The sequence below is a fragment of the Xenia sp. Carnegie-2017 genome, unplaced genomic scaffold (assembly GCF_021976095.1).
Source record: "Xenia sp. Carnegie-2017 unplaced genomic scaffold, XeniaSp_v1 HiC_scaffold_24, whole genome shotgun sequence".
NCBI lineage: Eukaryota > Metazoa > Cnidaria > Anthozoa > Malacalcyonacea > Xeniidae > Xenia > Xenia sp. Carnegie-2017.
Window position 1 is genome coordinate 9,349,043 of NW_025813487.1, and position 14,343 is coordinate 9,363,385.

The 14,343-nt window shown below is 33.8% G+C and overlaps 1 protein-coding gene across 1 annotated transcript; it reads left to right on the forward strand.

Moving 5' to 3' along the window:
* The first annotated feature begins 1,743 nt into the window (after positions 1 to 1,743).
* LOC124450757 (thrombospondin type-1 domain-containing protein 7B-like) lies at positions 1,744 to 14,250 on the forward strand. The gene is made up of 5 exons (XM_047001398.1): positions 1,744 to 2,308; positions 11,861 to 12,109; positions 12,925 to 13,022; positions 13,406 to 13,528; positions 13,989 to 14,250. Exons 1-5 carry the CDS (start codon positions 1,957 to 1,959, stop codon positions 14,142 to 14,144), a joined length of 978 nt encoding a protein of 325 aa, XP_046857354.1. The 5' UTR covers positions 1,744 to 1,956; the 3' UTR covers positions 14,145 to 14,250.
* The last annotated feature ends 93 nt before the right edge of the window (positions 14,251 to 14,343 follow it).

Genomic DNA, 14,343 nt, shown 5'->3' on the forward strand with positions numbered 1-14,343 from the left:
ACACATAAGTTTTCTTAAGAGCAGCTGATACCACGAGTGATTTGTTGTTGTTGTCGTCTTCTTGTCGAGCAGCAGACGTTAAAATAATAAAGTTATGGTGTGAGGTATAGCTTCATGATACATCAAAGATGTGGATTCACATGCAAATTTAGGTAACAATTTGGAATTTTTAGCCTTTAAGTAATAAACCATTGTTTACAAGCATAGTATATTAAAATATTTTTAATAAATCTGTATTGTGTTGCAGTTCAAGGGGTTGCTAATGGCCTAAACCTCCGGTACTCTTCATGTTAAACCAGGGCCCACTGAGCTAAGATTTTTTCACTGCTACGACACTTATTTCATGTATCTCACTTCTGATCTTGAGTGCAACTTGACATCACACTATAATTACAATCGCACTGCATCTTTCTTCGAATGAATGTAAAAAAATCCCGGAGATTTAACATCCAAATAAAATTATCTGTACGCAATTTGAAAATGTTTATATGTATATTCTATTTGATATTCTAACACATGGAAAATAGTTCACACAAACGTTAGTTTCATTTGGTGTTTCATGATGGCCTTAAATGTCTTTACGGCAAAAGCCAGTAGAAAACGCATAGAGCTACAGAGAAGAGACACTAAATTTTCAAAATAATGTTACTTTTTGCTCTTATGTGGCATAGAGATCAAATAAAAACATGCATCTATTTATATATTCAAAGCAATTTTTGTTGTTATTTTCAAGATGTTTCTATTATGAAATCATGATTAAGCATTTCAGTAGAGTTATCTTCATCAATATTCAATCGTGTATTCAAATCATAAGTAAAGTCAACGTGTCACTTCATTTGAATAAGTGTGACATAATTTGCACTGATTTTAAATGTACGTATGCGGCAACAATTATTAGTTGCAACTTGCAAATTACAACGTTGTCTAGCTGTTTTGTGAGAGAAACTGATGTTTGTATGACATTCATTGTTATAGCTAGTAAATTGTGGAAGAACCTGTCTTTCTACTTGAGAAAGCTGTCTCCTCTCAAAAGTGTTGAAATGCGGGATGCTATTGATTTATAGAATATTTGCGATCTTACTTATTATGCAAATAGCGAATTTATTTTAATATATTGCAGACAACTGTCAATTTTTTATGTAAAGCAAGGTAATTCTGCAAATTTAAAGATAATTCTAATTCAGCCCTTGTAATGAAATGTGTTTAATAATAACACTGATGTCGAATTATGTCCTTTTGAGAGAATTCCATCAATATCACATGCTTTTGTAGACATACGCAGAAGCAGTTTGATTAGCAAAAATGGGCGACTCAAATCTGATTATCTTAGTAATGAATACGAAACTTTTTTACGTTAAATACAAATGATTTGATAAAAATCTTTTACTAGCAATCTGGCAAACTTAGAAACGGCGCACTAAAACCTTCAATGTCGAGTCCTTCTTATCAAAATGTGAAAGCGTTGAAAATTTAGTAGCGGTAATAAAGACACCTCGCAAACACAGAAAGAACAATAGAAAGTTTGTGAAAGACTCTTTATTGGATCTTTAACATGTCTGGTTCCTTCAGCAATTTTTCTTTAAAACTTAATTTTGAAAACAAAAACTCTTTGCGACACAAAACGCGTCTGTAGCAAAATACCTGTAGACATGTACACACATGAATCTGTAAAAATAAATAATAGAAAACACTGCCCAATTAATAGGAAGCACTGTTATACTTTAGCTAATGCAAATTTATGACAGAGCATATAAAAGAACAGACAACTTTCCTCACCAACGTTAAGAAGACGATGCGACAGGCTTAAATGGATGTAAGAATGCACGAAAATCCATTCAATCAATCTGAGCAATAAAGCATTTTTCTAGCTTGCGGCCATTAAATAAAGCGTAAATAGTAAGCAAACAAGAACATAAGAAAATCAGTAGCAGATTGACATTGTTTGTTTTATAAAATATGAGGCCTTTCTTGGTGTTTCTTTTCATCTTGTTATTGCTTGCCTTCGAAGGAAATTGTTGGCGGCGACGTAGACGTAGACGTTGGTGGCGACGGAGAAGACGTTGTCCTGCATCAAATTGTGGTGTTAGTCATTGGTCCAGCTGGAGTTCTTGTAGTCATCAATGTGGTCTTTCAGGTGTACAGACACGAACAAGAAAAAAGACTAGGACAGAAAGTTGTGGCGGAAGTTGTCCGTATAGTTTTACGCAAACAAGAGCGTGCAACAGAAATAATTGTGGCAATAGAGGATGGTCATGGTATGGTAGATGTATCTGCAATAGTTGTTGGACAGGAACATGTTGCCACATAGGTAGGTGTTATGATAATATTTCAACTTGCCTTGCACTGAGCATGAAAGGATGGGCATTAATTCCTGGCTTCAAATTATGGCGGGAGTTAGCTTTCCAGTTATACTCAGTTCAATGTTTCAATTATCCTTGATTACAGTCAAAAACATTTGCGGCTTTTCTATAACCAGAATTACACTTTCAAACACTTTCTGTCATGTCATAATCCTGAATATGCCTTTTCATAACTCTGAAGCACACGCGATCTCGTCATAACAGCTCATCAGGTCCGAAACGTGAGTATAAACTTTGAGGGGCGATGAATTATTTTGAAAATTATAAAGTACAATACAAACACTCAATAATATTCAATTCTTTTTTTTTTTTTGTACGTGTTTGTTTAGGAAAGTTAATCCAATTTTCTCTTGCATACTTTGATACTAACTTAGCTCTTAAAATAATGTTTTGAGCTAATAAAGTTATACGTCATATTTCCTTATCACATATTTATATTATCCTTTGATTTTTTGTTTGCTTTGGAAGTTACGCTCCCGCATCTCATGCATTACTATAAAAATATAAATTGCACTTAACTACAAAAAGCAGAACAAAAAATTTATAATGTTTCAGTAAAAATATAACACGTACTCAGCACTCATATATCTAAGTATTATCTAAAATTAATCTGAACATTGAAATAAAACAAATATTTTTTAATCAAGCTCGTCGAAGAAATTGTCTCGTCAGCAGTTGGTCCAGTTGGAGTTATTGTAGTCATCAATGTGGTCGTTTAGGTGTACAGACACGAACAAGACACAAGAGTAGGACGGAAAGTTGTGGCGGAAGTTGTCTGTATAGTTTTAAGCAAACAAGAGCATGCAACAGAAATAAATGTCGAAATAGAGGATGGTCATGGTATGGTAGATGTATCTGTTATAGTGGTTGGACAGGAAAATGTTGCAACAAAAGTAGGTGTTATGATGTTATTTCAACTTGCTGTTCGCCGTGCATTGAAATATTGGGATTAGCTATACTCGCTTCAAACTATGGTTGGGTAATAACCATCTATATAATTATTCATTTCAAAATAATAACCAATATTACAGTTTCAAACATTTGCCACGTTGTCGTATAACCGTGATTATAATTTCAAGCTCTAGTGGTCTCCTCATAACTGCGATTAAATTTTTAAGAAAATATGTTGTACTTGTATACTAAAGACAGAAATAGAAAAAATGTATTGTGTTTCAGTAAAATTGTAACACCTGCTCGTATATCTAAGTATTGGGCAAATTTTACTTGGACATTGAACTACAACAAATAATTTTTTTTCAAGGGCGTCCAAGAGATTGCGTAGTTAGTCGATGGTCCAGTTGGAGTTCTTGTAGTCACCAATGTGGTTATGCTGGTGTACAGACACGAACAAGAAGAAAGATTAGGACAGAATCTAATGGCGGACGTTGTCCATACAGTTTACGCAGAACAAGAGCATGCAACAGAAATAAATGTCGCAATAGAGGAAGACCAACCTATAGTAGATGTATCTGTTATAGTGGTTGGAAAGGAAAATGTTGCAACGAAAGTATGTGTTGTGATATTATTTTACTTTGTCTTACGCTGTCCGTGGGAGGATTGAGACTAATGAAATCAATTTCTTCAAACAGTGGCGTGGGAGGGAGGTAGCCAACCAGATATATTCTGTTCAATGTAATAGCCACAATTACAGTTTCAAATATTTACTACTTGTTATTACTATTTTTTATAACTCTTATTATAAATTAAATAACGAAGTTGCGGTCAATAATAAAGCTGAGGGGGGAATAATTCTTGATATCATGCTCAACCATGTCTACTTCATTTTGCGTCCATTTATTTGACAAGCCAACTACATCCATGTACGCTCTGCGTGCCTTTTTTTTCTATTTAGAGATGGATGCTTGTGCTAAAGAACCATGTCAAAATAATGGTACTTGTACAAGTGTTGGATCTTCGTATAAATGCAACTGTACATCTGGTTTCAATGGAACGAATTGTGAGGGTAAGCATGTTTTGTAAATTTTCCATTCATAAAATTTTTTACTTGTGTTTTGGAGGGCTACGAGTGTATGTTTCGGCTTTTGTAAGTTATGAAATAAACTTTGTTCACCAAGAGTGCATTGCCATCGTTTTGAAAATGTATACAAACAAATAAGAAGAATGAAAAATATATTTGCGCCCAAAACGCGTAACAGCATAATGCACGTTTATGCATTTTAATTTTATGCATATGAACTCATCAAACATGCCTTCAGTCATTTCGTTGATACTTTTTGTTCTACTAATGAATTACACATGTTTTCAATTTCATTTGAACATATGAATCTACACCATATTGCATTTAGTTATGATCAACTCATCGTATAAAGAGTGCAGAGAGTATCAATTGTTGAGCAACATTACCAGAAATGTTGAATATCGTCATGGTGGAAGTTTACAATGTGACAGACGTCTCACAAAAGGATGGTACAGATTTGGTGGTGGAGCTGGAACCAAAATGTCTGAATCCTGCGTTCCAAAAAATCGATGTGGCACGCATGCCCCTGGATGGTTAAATGGAACTCATCCCACTGTTGATGAAGGAAATGTGACCAGAAAAGTCTGCTATCATTGGCGTAGTAAATGTTGCTTATGGTCAAATGCTATTAACGTCATAAACTGCGGTCCATATTTTGTTTACAATTTAGGTACTACTCCATTCTGCTATTTAAGGTATTGTGGCACAGACTAAAACACAGCAATTGTGTTGGACATTTACGTAGTCGTACTGAGCTTATTCTTATCCTACATCGCGCACGAATAATATGATTTATAGAATTTAGGTTAAACCTACTTAGCTTTGTGAAATTTATTTCTTGTATTTTTATTAATTGCACGTTAGACCATTAAAGTTTTTGCATAAAATGTATTGTTGTGGATGGATAAGAGTTTAAAAATCGTCGATTTTTTTATATGAGGAATGTTAATGAATAATGTATTGGTTTTGCTATGTTATGAAAAATTGAATTCGTCTGTCTGAAAGATATGTTATTGGGAAAACGTAATTTCTTAAATGTAGTATTCGGGATCTTTTTCAGCTTTGGATTTTACTTGACCATCAAATTTAGTCTATGGTTGTACGCCAAAATTTTAGTGTCAGGCTGTATGTCGATTTTTCTGTGTAAGATATAACATCTACTGTAGAGGCGAAAATTGCCATATTTGGAACATAGGATTGTATGCATTCAGATACTGAAATGTCTATTGACACCTCCGTCCTTTGCAAAAACTATTTCATACATGTGATGCACATTCAGTCATGTCCCTCAAAATGAAACATCATCTTCACATCAACATATTTAATTCTTTTGCTTTGGTTGTACTTAAGTGTGTATCATATAAAGTTCATAATGAAGATTCACGCACGAATATGTATGAAAATAGAAAAGTTCGTATTCGGCCATTTTGTTGTGATTGTATTTATAACGCAAGAAGTTTGCGATTGCTCGTTGTTGTTTTTTTTTGTTTAAAATACCTAAACTGAAAAGAAAATGAGAAGCTCAGGATATGCTAAAAACGGAAATTTTATTGAAATCGCCATGAAGCAGTGGTATAATAACGACAAAGACGAGAGGTTTCTACAAATCATTATCTGCCACGGATGTGAATCAATTAATGTTACATTGCAATGAATATTTCGATGATGGTGATAGCAAGTCCGAAGATGTCTACAACAGTGGTGATAATGGCTGGAAATAGAAGAAAAGGAAGTGCTACTTTACTCAAAAAATAATTTATAAACTTTTGCCATTGTCATGTAATTAACCATGAAAACACCGTTAAACATATCTCATAACCACTCAACACGTGTGTGTGAAGATGCTCTTAACATGTTGAGTCTACAATTTTGAGCGCATTTTTAGTGAACATGTTCATTGCGTTTGCACGTACTTAAAAGCTTTATAATTTGAACCATTTGAAGCAATTTGCATATGTGGTAACTAAACTATTCCTGAATGTTGCTAAGGTAGCTAAGCTTTTTCTGTATGTCTCAGTATCTAAATAATAATATTCACTGAACTTATGGTTAATTTTTTTTGTACATCTTGTTGCACTTACCTAGAGAATACAAACGACAAAATATTTCTACCTTTGTGTATGCGTTTGTGTCTAGTTTCTGTCTTCTTTTTTGTTAACCTCTTTATGCATCTTTTAGTGTACATTTACGTGTATCTTCTTTTCTACCTTTGTGTCTATCTTAATGTCCATATTTTTGTGTACGTTTCTGTCTATTTGATGTCAACCTTAATTAGGGGGAGGTGATTCTTCATGTATTCTGTTTTGCTCGACTAATTTCTTGGAAAGCATTTTACTGAAGGTAATTAGGCAATCGTACATTTAAAAAAAGTTGCCGACACATCTGAATACATGAATAAACGGCTTTGTGCTTTACATGTCTTTTCGTTTTCTTGTCTTTTTTTTTATCTACCCATTTTTTCTACCTTGCTGTCTATCTTTGTGTCTATTTTTATGTCTATCTTTTTGACTACCTTTGTTGTCTACCTTTGTGTTTATCTTTTTTGTATAAGTTTGTGTTTTCCTTTATGTGTACCTTAATGTCATCTATGCGTTTATATTTTTGTCTACCTTTTTGTCCCTTTGTTTGTGTCTTTTGTCTACATATTACGTTATGGCCACCATGCTGGATTATTTTAGCAAAGCATTTTGCTTATTTAGAATGCAATGTCTTCCAATAGCACAAAAATTCCATTGTTTTCTCTTTCCTGGGGGAATTGTTGCACACTATCCAGATAAATGTGCTTTGAAATTGAGTTACTTGAACTTCATCTCTTTCATTACCCTTGAACCAATCTTATATTCTGATCATGTGGGTGGATATAGATCATATATTTTTGAACAACTTACCTGCATGCTGTTTTCGCATTGGTTTTTGTCGAGTGTGTATGCCTAACTTCAGTAGTCTAGATATTCGATGTTTTGATGAAAAGTTTGGAAAAGCTATTGGTAATAACGGTAAAGCAAATGATCGACGTTCAGTGTATTTTGAATAGATCGCGGCCACATGTGAAATTACTGCATGCTTCTAGTGTGATTAGGGAGAAGAGAAGTTCTGTGTCAATCTTAATTAAGGTGGATAATGAAAAATTGATAAATCGTTTGGAAGACCTTGGTATCGAAGCATGAATTCGTAGTAGCAATACATAAATTTAGAGTTTACATCTCACGGAATCTGTTTAAGATTTATAAGCAACCATTGACAGCGATATTTTGATAATTTTGAATTGAATCAATAAGAGCTGCTTGTGTTTTTCATAGTAATAATTTCACATTACACAGTTGACACCAACGTTGAAAAACTGTTAAGTTGACAAAACGCAAGGTTTAAAAAAACGATCGTTTGAAGTAGGTAGTAAGACTTCAAATGATTGATCTCACAGGAAAATTCTCACAAATAAAAACCATGTATAATTATAATTAATTGGGATGAAAATCGTGTTTTCAAGAAGCACATTTGAAATAGCTTATCCACAAAAAGACAGCATAAAACTTTAGTGTAAGTGAAAATAATGTAATAATTTAAAATGTGCGTCAAAGTTCTTTCATTTTAACTTGTACAATGTACAATACTATCCATTCATTTTTGCCTCTTATAACCCTTCATAATTTAAAATATAGTTTATAAAGTTCCAACCTCGTACCCAGGAGCGTAATGTCAAGAGCCTGGGTACGAGATTGACAGAGTGTAATGATCCGGCGAGTTAAAGAAATTGTTTTGAATTCACTTCCTCTAGTTCTTGACACACGTTGTATCACAGATTAGTGATAGCGTTTGATTCTAGAAAAAAACACTGTGTTTCTATTACTCCGTAATATTTTTATTGGCTTTTATTAAGCGTCAAGTCGTGCAATTTTAAATCTAGGAGAGCAGACAAAAATAAGAAAAAATGTATTGGTATACTCGCATTGATGTTGTGCATCAGTAACCTCATGATATTGTGACACAAATCTACGAAGGCTTTAAGCAATGTACACATACGTTTTCTTAAGAGCAGCTGATACCACGAGTGACTTGTTGTTGTTGTCGTCTTCTTGTCTAGCAGCAGACGTTCAAATAATAAAGTTATGGTATGAGGTATAGCTTCATGATACATCAAACATGGGGATTCACATGCAAATTTAGGTAACAATTTGGAATTTTAAGCCTTTAAGTAATAAACTGTTGTTTACAAGCATTGTATATTAAAATATTTTTAATAAATCTGTATTGTGTTGCAGTTCAAGGGGCTGCTAATGGCCTAAACCTCCGGTACTCTTCATGTTAAACTAGGGCCAACTGAGCTAAGATTTTTTCACTGCTACGACACTTATTTCATGTATCTCACGTCTGATCTTGAGTGCAACTTGATATCACACAATAATCACAATCGCACTGCACTTTCTTCGAATGAATGTAAAAAAATCCCAGAGATTTAGCATCCAAATAAAATTATCTGTACGCAATTTGAAAATGTTTATATGAATATTCTATTTGATATTCTAACACATGGAAAATAGTGCTCACAAACGTTAGTTTCATTTGGTATTTCGTGATGGCTTTAAATGTCTTTACGGCAAAAGCCAGTAGGAAACACATAAAGCTACAGAGAAGAGACATTAAATTTTCAAATTTTGGTAACTTTTAGCTCTTAAGTGGCGTAGAGATCAAATAAATACATGCATCTATTTATATATTCAAAGCAATTTTTGTTGTTATTTTTAAGATGTTTCTATTGTGAAATCATGATTAAGCATTTCAGTAGAGTTATCTTCATCAATAATCAATCGTATATTCAAATCATAAGAAAAGTCAACATGTCACTTTCATTTGAATAAGTCTGACATAATTTGCACTGATTTTACAAGTACTTGTGTGACTACAGTTATTAGTTGCAATTTGCAAATAACAACATTGTCTAGCTGTCTTGTGAGAGAAACTGATGTTTGTATAACATTCATTGTTGTAGCTAGTAAATTGTGGAAGAACCTGTCTTTCTACTTGAGAAAGCTGTCCTCCTCTCAAAAGTGTTAAAATTCGGGATTCTATCGATTTATGGAATATTTGCGATCTTACTTATTATGCAAACAGCGAATTTATTTTAATATATTGCTGACAACTGTCAATTTTTTATATAAAGCAAGGCACATCTGAAAATTTAAAAATATTTCGAATTTAGCCCTTAAAATGAAATATGTTTAATAATAACACTGATGTCGAATTATGTCTACAAAAGAATATCAATATCATATTCTTTTGTAGACATACGTAGAAGCAGTTTGATTAGCAAAAATGTGTGACTCAAATCTGATTATCTTAGTAATGATTATAAAACTTTTTTACGTTAAATACGGATGATTTGATAAAAAATTTTACTAGCAATCTGGCAAACTTAGAAACGGCGCACTAAAACCTCCAATGTCGAGTCCTTCTTATCAAAATGTAAAAGCGTTGAAAATTTAGTAGCGGTAATAAAGACACCTCGCAAACACAGAAAGAACAATAGAAAGTTTGTGAAAGACCCTTTATTGAATCTTTAACATGTCTGGTTCATTCAGCAATTATTTATTAAAATTTTATTCTGAAAACAAAAACTCTTTGCGACACAAAACGCGTCTGTAGCAAAATACCTTTAGACATGTACACACATGAATCTGTAAAAATTAATAATAGAAAACACTGCCCATTTAGTAGGAAGCATTGTTATGCTTTAGCTAATGCAAATTTATGACAGAGCATATGAAAGAACAGACCACTTTCTTCACCAACGTTAAGAAGACGATGCGACAGGCTTAAATGGATGTAAGAATGCACGAAAATCCATTCAATCCATCTGAGCAATAAAGCATTTTTCTAGCTTGCTGGTATTTTAGATTAGCAAGTAAATATAAAGTGACATAGTAAAATCTGCAGCAGATAAATATTGCTTGATAAAAAATGAGACTTTTCATGTTGTTTGTCATCGTTGTGATAGTGCATGATGCATCGTGCTGGTGGTGATAGTGCATGATGCATCGTGCTGGTGGTGATAGTGCATGATGCATCGTGCTGGTGGTGATAGTGCATGATGCATCGTGCTGGTGGTTTTGGCGACGTAGAAGACGACGAACTCGACGACGTTATTGTCGTACACCTGGTTCTTGGTCGAGCTGGAGTTCTTGTAATCATCATTGTAGAAATGCAGGAGTACAGATACGAACTAGAAAATTAACTTCATCTAAATGGATTTACGGAAGCTGTCCACGTTATAATTTACGGCAAACAAGGCCATGCAACAGAAATAATTGTCGCAATGGAGGAAGACAAACCTATGGACGTTGTATTTGTTCAAGCTGTTACACAGGAACGTGCTGTGAAAAACGTAGGTTTTAAATAGCATGCGTGCGTGGAAAGATTAGAGTTAATCATTGACTTTAAATTACTGCGGAAGGTAGCCCTTCAATTGCATTCAGCACAGTATACTAGTCTCACTTCACTGTGCAACTTGCTGCTGTATATTTATTTCGAATACTGGCTGCGGCAAGCCACTCAAGCGCTTCTATTGGTCAGAAAATGCAATTTACTGGCTGCCACTATGTTAATTACATGCGCAATAAGACATGCGCTTAACAAAATGGTGTATAGAGTGGTACTACTGTTTGTTTTTTTACTGTATTATTCAGTTCAGAGTTATTCTTAATCCTTATTACAGTTTCAAACATTAGCTAGGTAGCTTATAGGAGGTAGCTTATACAATTTTATGAAAATTTAATGTACTTGTCTACTAAAGACCGAAATAAAACAATGTATTCATGTTTCTGTAAAACGTAACACTTGCACATTTATCTGAGTGTTGAGTAAAATTTATCTGAACATTGAAAAACAACAATATTTTTTTTTGAAGCACGTCGAAGAAATTGTGTAGTCAGTTCATGGTCCAGCTGGAGTTCTTGTAATCACAAATGTGGAAATGCAGGTGTACAGACACGAGCAAGAAGAAAGATTGTGAAAGAAATTTGTGGGGGACGATGTCCATACAGATTACGCCAAAGAAGATCATGCAACAGAAATAAATGTCTCAGTAGAGGATGGTCGTCTTACGGTAGATGTATCTGTTACAGTTGTTGGAGAGGAAAATGTTGCAACATTAAAGGTAGGTGCTGTGTTATTGTTTTATCTTGCCTTGTGCAAGAAGATTGGGACTAATTATTGTTTTCAATTTATTGCGGAGGAATAGCGCTCCAGTTATATTCAATCCAATTTCATTAACATGATTACAGTTTTCAACATTTGCTACCTCATCAAAACCATGATTACAGTTTCAAACATTTACTGCCTCATTGCATATTACTGTCGCAATAGCTTCTTTATGCATTTTTATTAGAATGTTCTTTTATTGTCTACAAATAACAGGACGTAAAAAAATTTATAATGTTTCAGTAAAAATATGATACCTACTCAGCACTCGCGCATCTAAGTATTAAGTAAATAAATATTGAAATAAAACAAATATTTTTTAATCAAGCACGTCGAAGAAATTGTCTCGTCAGCAGTTGGACCAGTTGGAGCTCATGTAATCATCAATGTGGAAGTGCAGGTGTACAGACACGAACAAGATACAAGACTAGAAAAGAAAGCTGTGGCGGAAGATGTCCATACAGTTTACGCAGAACAAGAGCATGCAATAGAAATAAATGTCGTAATGGAGGAAGACCAACCTATGGTAGATGTATCTGTAGAAGTGGTTGGAAAGGAAAATGTTGTAACATCAGAAGTAGGTGTAGTGATACTTGATTTTAACAAAATAATTCATTCTTAAATTTTGATTATCGTGATATATGAATTCTTTACTACGCTCTGAAGAAGATCTTCATTAATTATTACTGAAAAAAGATGTTGACGATAAAAGGCTTATCTACTGTAACAAGACATCGTTAATACTGTGCATGTCAAGGGGCAAAGTTCGCAAAGGTTGCAGGACGCAACCTTTAGCAGACATGTTTCATATAACAAATTGATTGAACGAGAAAGCCTGAAAAGTACAGCATGAGCGAACATTTCCGGCTTGGCCTACCAAAGGCTTGAACCAATGAAAATCTTTGTTTGATTATCTCACCCACGTAAAGTAATGAGACATAATGTACATAAAATACTGCTGCAAGTCAAACTCTGTTCTTGAGTAGCCTGAGTGAACACCTAATTGGAGTCTTAATCGTTTTATACTGTACAAATTCCAACTGCTCGGTCTGTACAACAGCAAATCGATCTGATCTTTTTCAGTATTAAACCTCGAGCTTGGTAAAATAGAGCTTAATACCTCCACACATAAATAGACAATTTTAAAGATTAGTTTTCCATCTTCACGTTTAATGACCACGACATACTCTATGCGACATATATATGGCGCAAATGTTACAATTTCTGAAAAAGTCAGTGTTTCTGGAAAAATTGCGAATTTTGATGGTGTTTTTTCATTACTACTGTCAGCAAAAATTATGACAGTTAATTTTTGGGTTTTAACATGATCAAGGCAACCGGCATTTTCGGTTTGAGATATATCAATGAAGCTGTCTTATAATTTTCATTTAGTCGTTCTCTTTGCAAAAATGGTGGCTCATGTCTTGTTGATGGCAGATCATACAAATGCATTTGTCTTCCAGATTTCATTGGTGTTCACTGTGAAAAGGGTAAATTTTCAAACTTATAATTTGTTATAAGACTTCAAAGTCGATATATTTTGAAAGTTTATGAAAACAAGTGATTGAAAATCATGAAATAATTGTAAATGCTTGCAGTACAGTACTCATGTGGTTTAAGATGGAGACGAACCACAAATCACAATACCATGTAAAACTAAAATTTAATAGGCTCTAACATCATTACCTATATACAGACACATACCTTTTAAATACATTATATTCATTTTAATATACGTCCACTATTTATAACTGCTTCTTCAGGTAACGAAGGCTTTCTCTGTTTTAGTGGATATTAATTTTTATATAACTTTTTGTCGGCATTATTATTATTGATTAGAAAGTCTAAATATTATATTTTGTTTTTCTTCCAGAGGTTGCAAATCCCTGCAAGCCAAATCCATGCAAAAACGGTGGACAATGCAACGTATTGGGCAACATTTACACCTGTAAATGCAAGCCTAAGTTTGGTGGTTACAACTGTGAACATTCTCAAAGTAAGAATACAAAACGCTCATAGTTAATTTTATTCTTTGCTGATTTCAAAAGCCACTACCGTTTGTTCAAATTGTTTTGTCAAATTGGAAGCTGAACACCAGTCCTTTCACCGGATTAAAATTTTCGTCATTTGGATTGCTCTGTTCATATAACAATTAAATTTTCTTCCCTCTACTTGTCTATTTTTTTTTAACAATCCTTTTATAAAATTAAAATTGATACAATTATTCGGAATGCTGGAAAAGATAGAATGCACGGCTCAAAGTGGAAGTACTGAGCAAACAGCGAAGCCCTCTCAATCCGGAATAATGAAAATGCCTGTCATTTAAATAAGTTTCAACTGTAAATGATTACTCCACACTCAAGACGCAATACCTTTTCGAGCTACTTGTTTAAGTAACAGAAATAAACCAAGTTCATATGTCTTGTAACAAATTTGATTTTATTTTTTTTACTAAGCCACATGTTATGCATCTGGTGATCCTCATTACACCTCATTCGATGGCAAAAGATTTGATTTTATGGGAGATTGCGAATACGAGTTTGCAAAAGATTGTGGAAAAAACAAACTTTTTACTGTCCTTACAAAGAATGAGCGTTGTGGACGGCGTGTGACCTGTACAGCGGCTGTTAAGATAATTATAGCGGGATACTTCATTCAGTTGACACGTCAGCGTGGTACAGCGAATATAAATGGAGTTAGGTTGTCAAAATTCCCAATAGTCCGTCGTGGTAAGAGTTTCAATGCTTTTGTTTTTATTACATATATTTAAATAATGGTTAAAGCTTATATAAACAAAGCATGTTTCAGGAC

Bases quoted from the DNA above. Each gene is read 5' to 3' on its own strand.
- LOC124450757 (XM_047001398.1), top strand. From the start codon at position 1,957: ATGAGGCCTTTCTTGGTGTTTCTTTTCATCTTGTTATTGCTTGCCTTC. The intron at 12,110-12,924 runs GTAGGTGTAGTG...ATTTTCATTTAG, and splicing joins AAAATGTTGTAACATCAGAA to TCGTTCTCTTTGCAAAAATG. The intron at 13,529-13,988 runs GTAAGAATACAA...TTTTTTACTAAG, and splicing joins CAACTGTGAACATTCTCAAA to CCACATGTTATGCATCTGGT.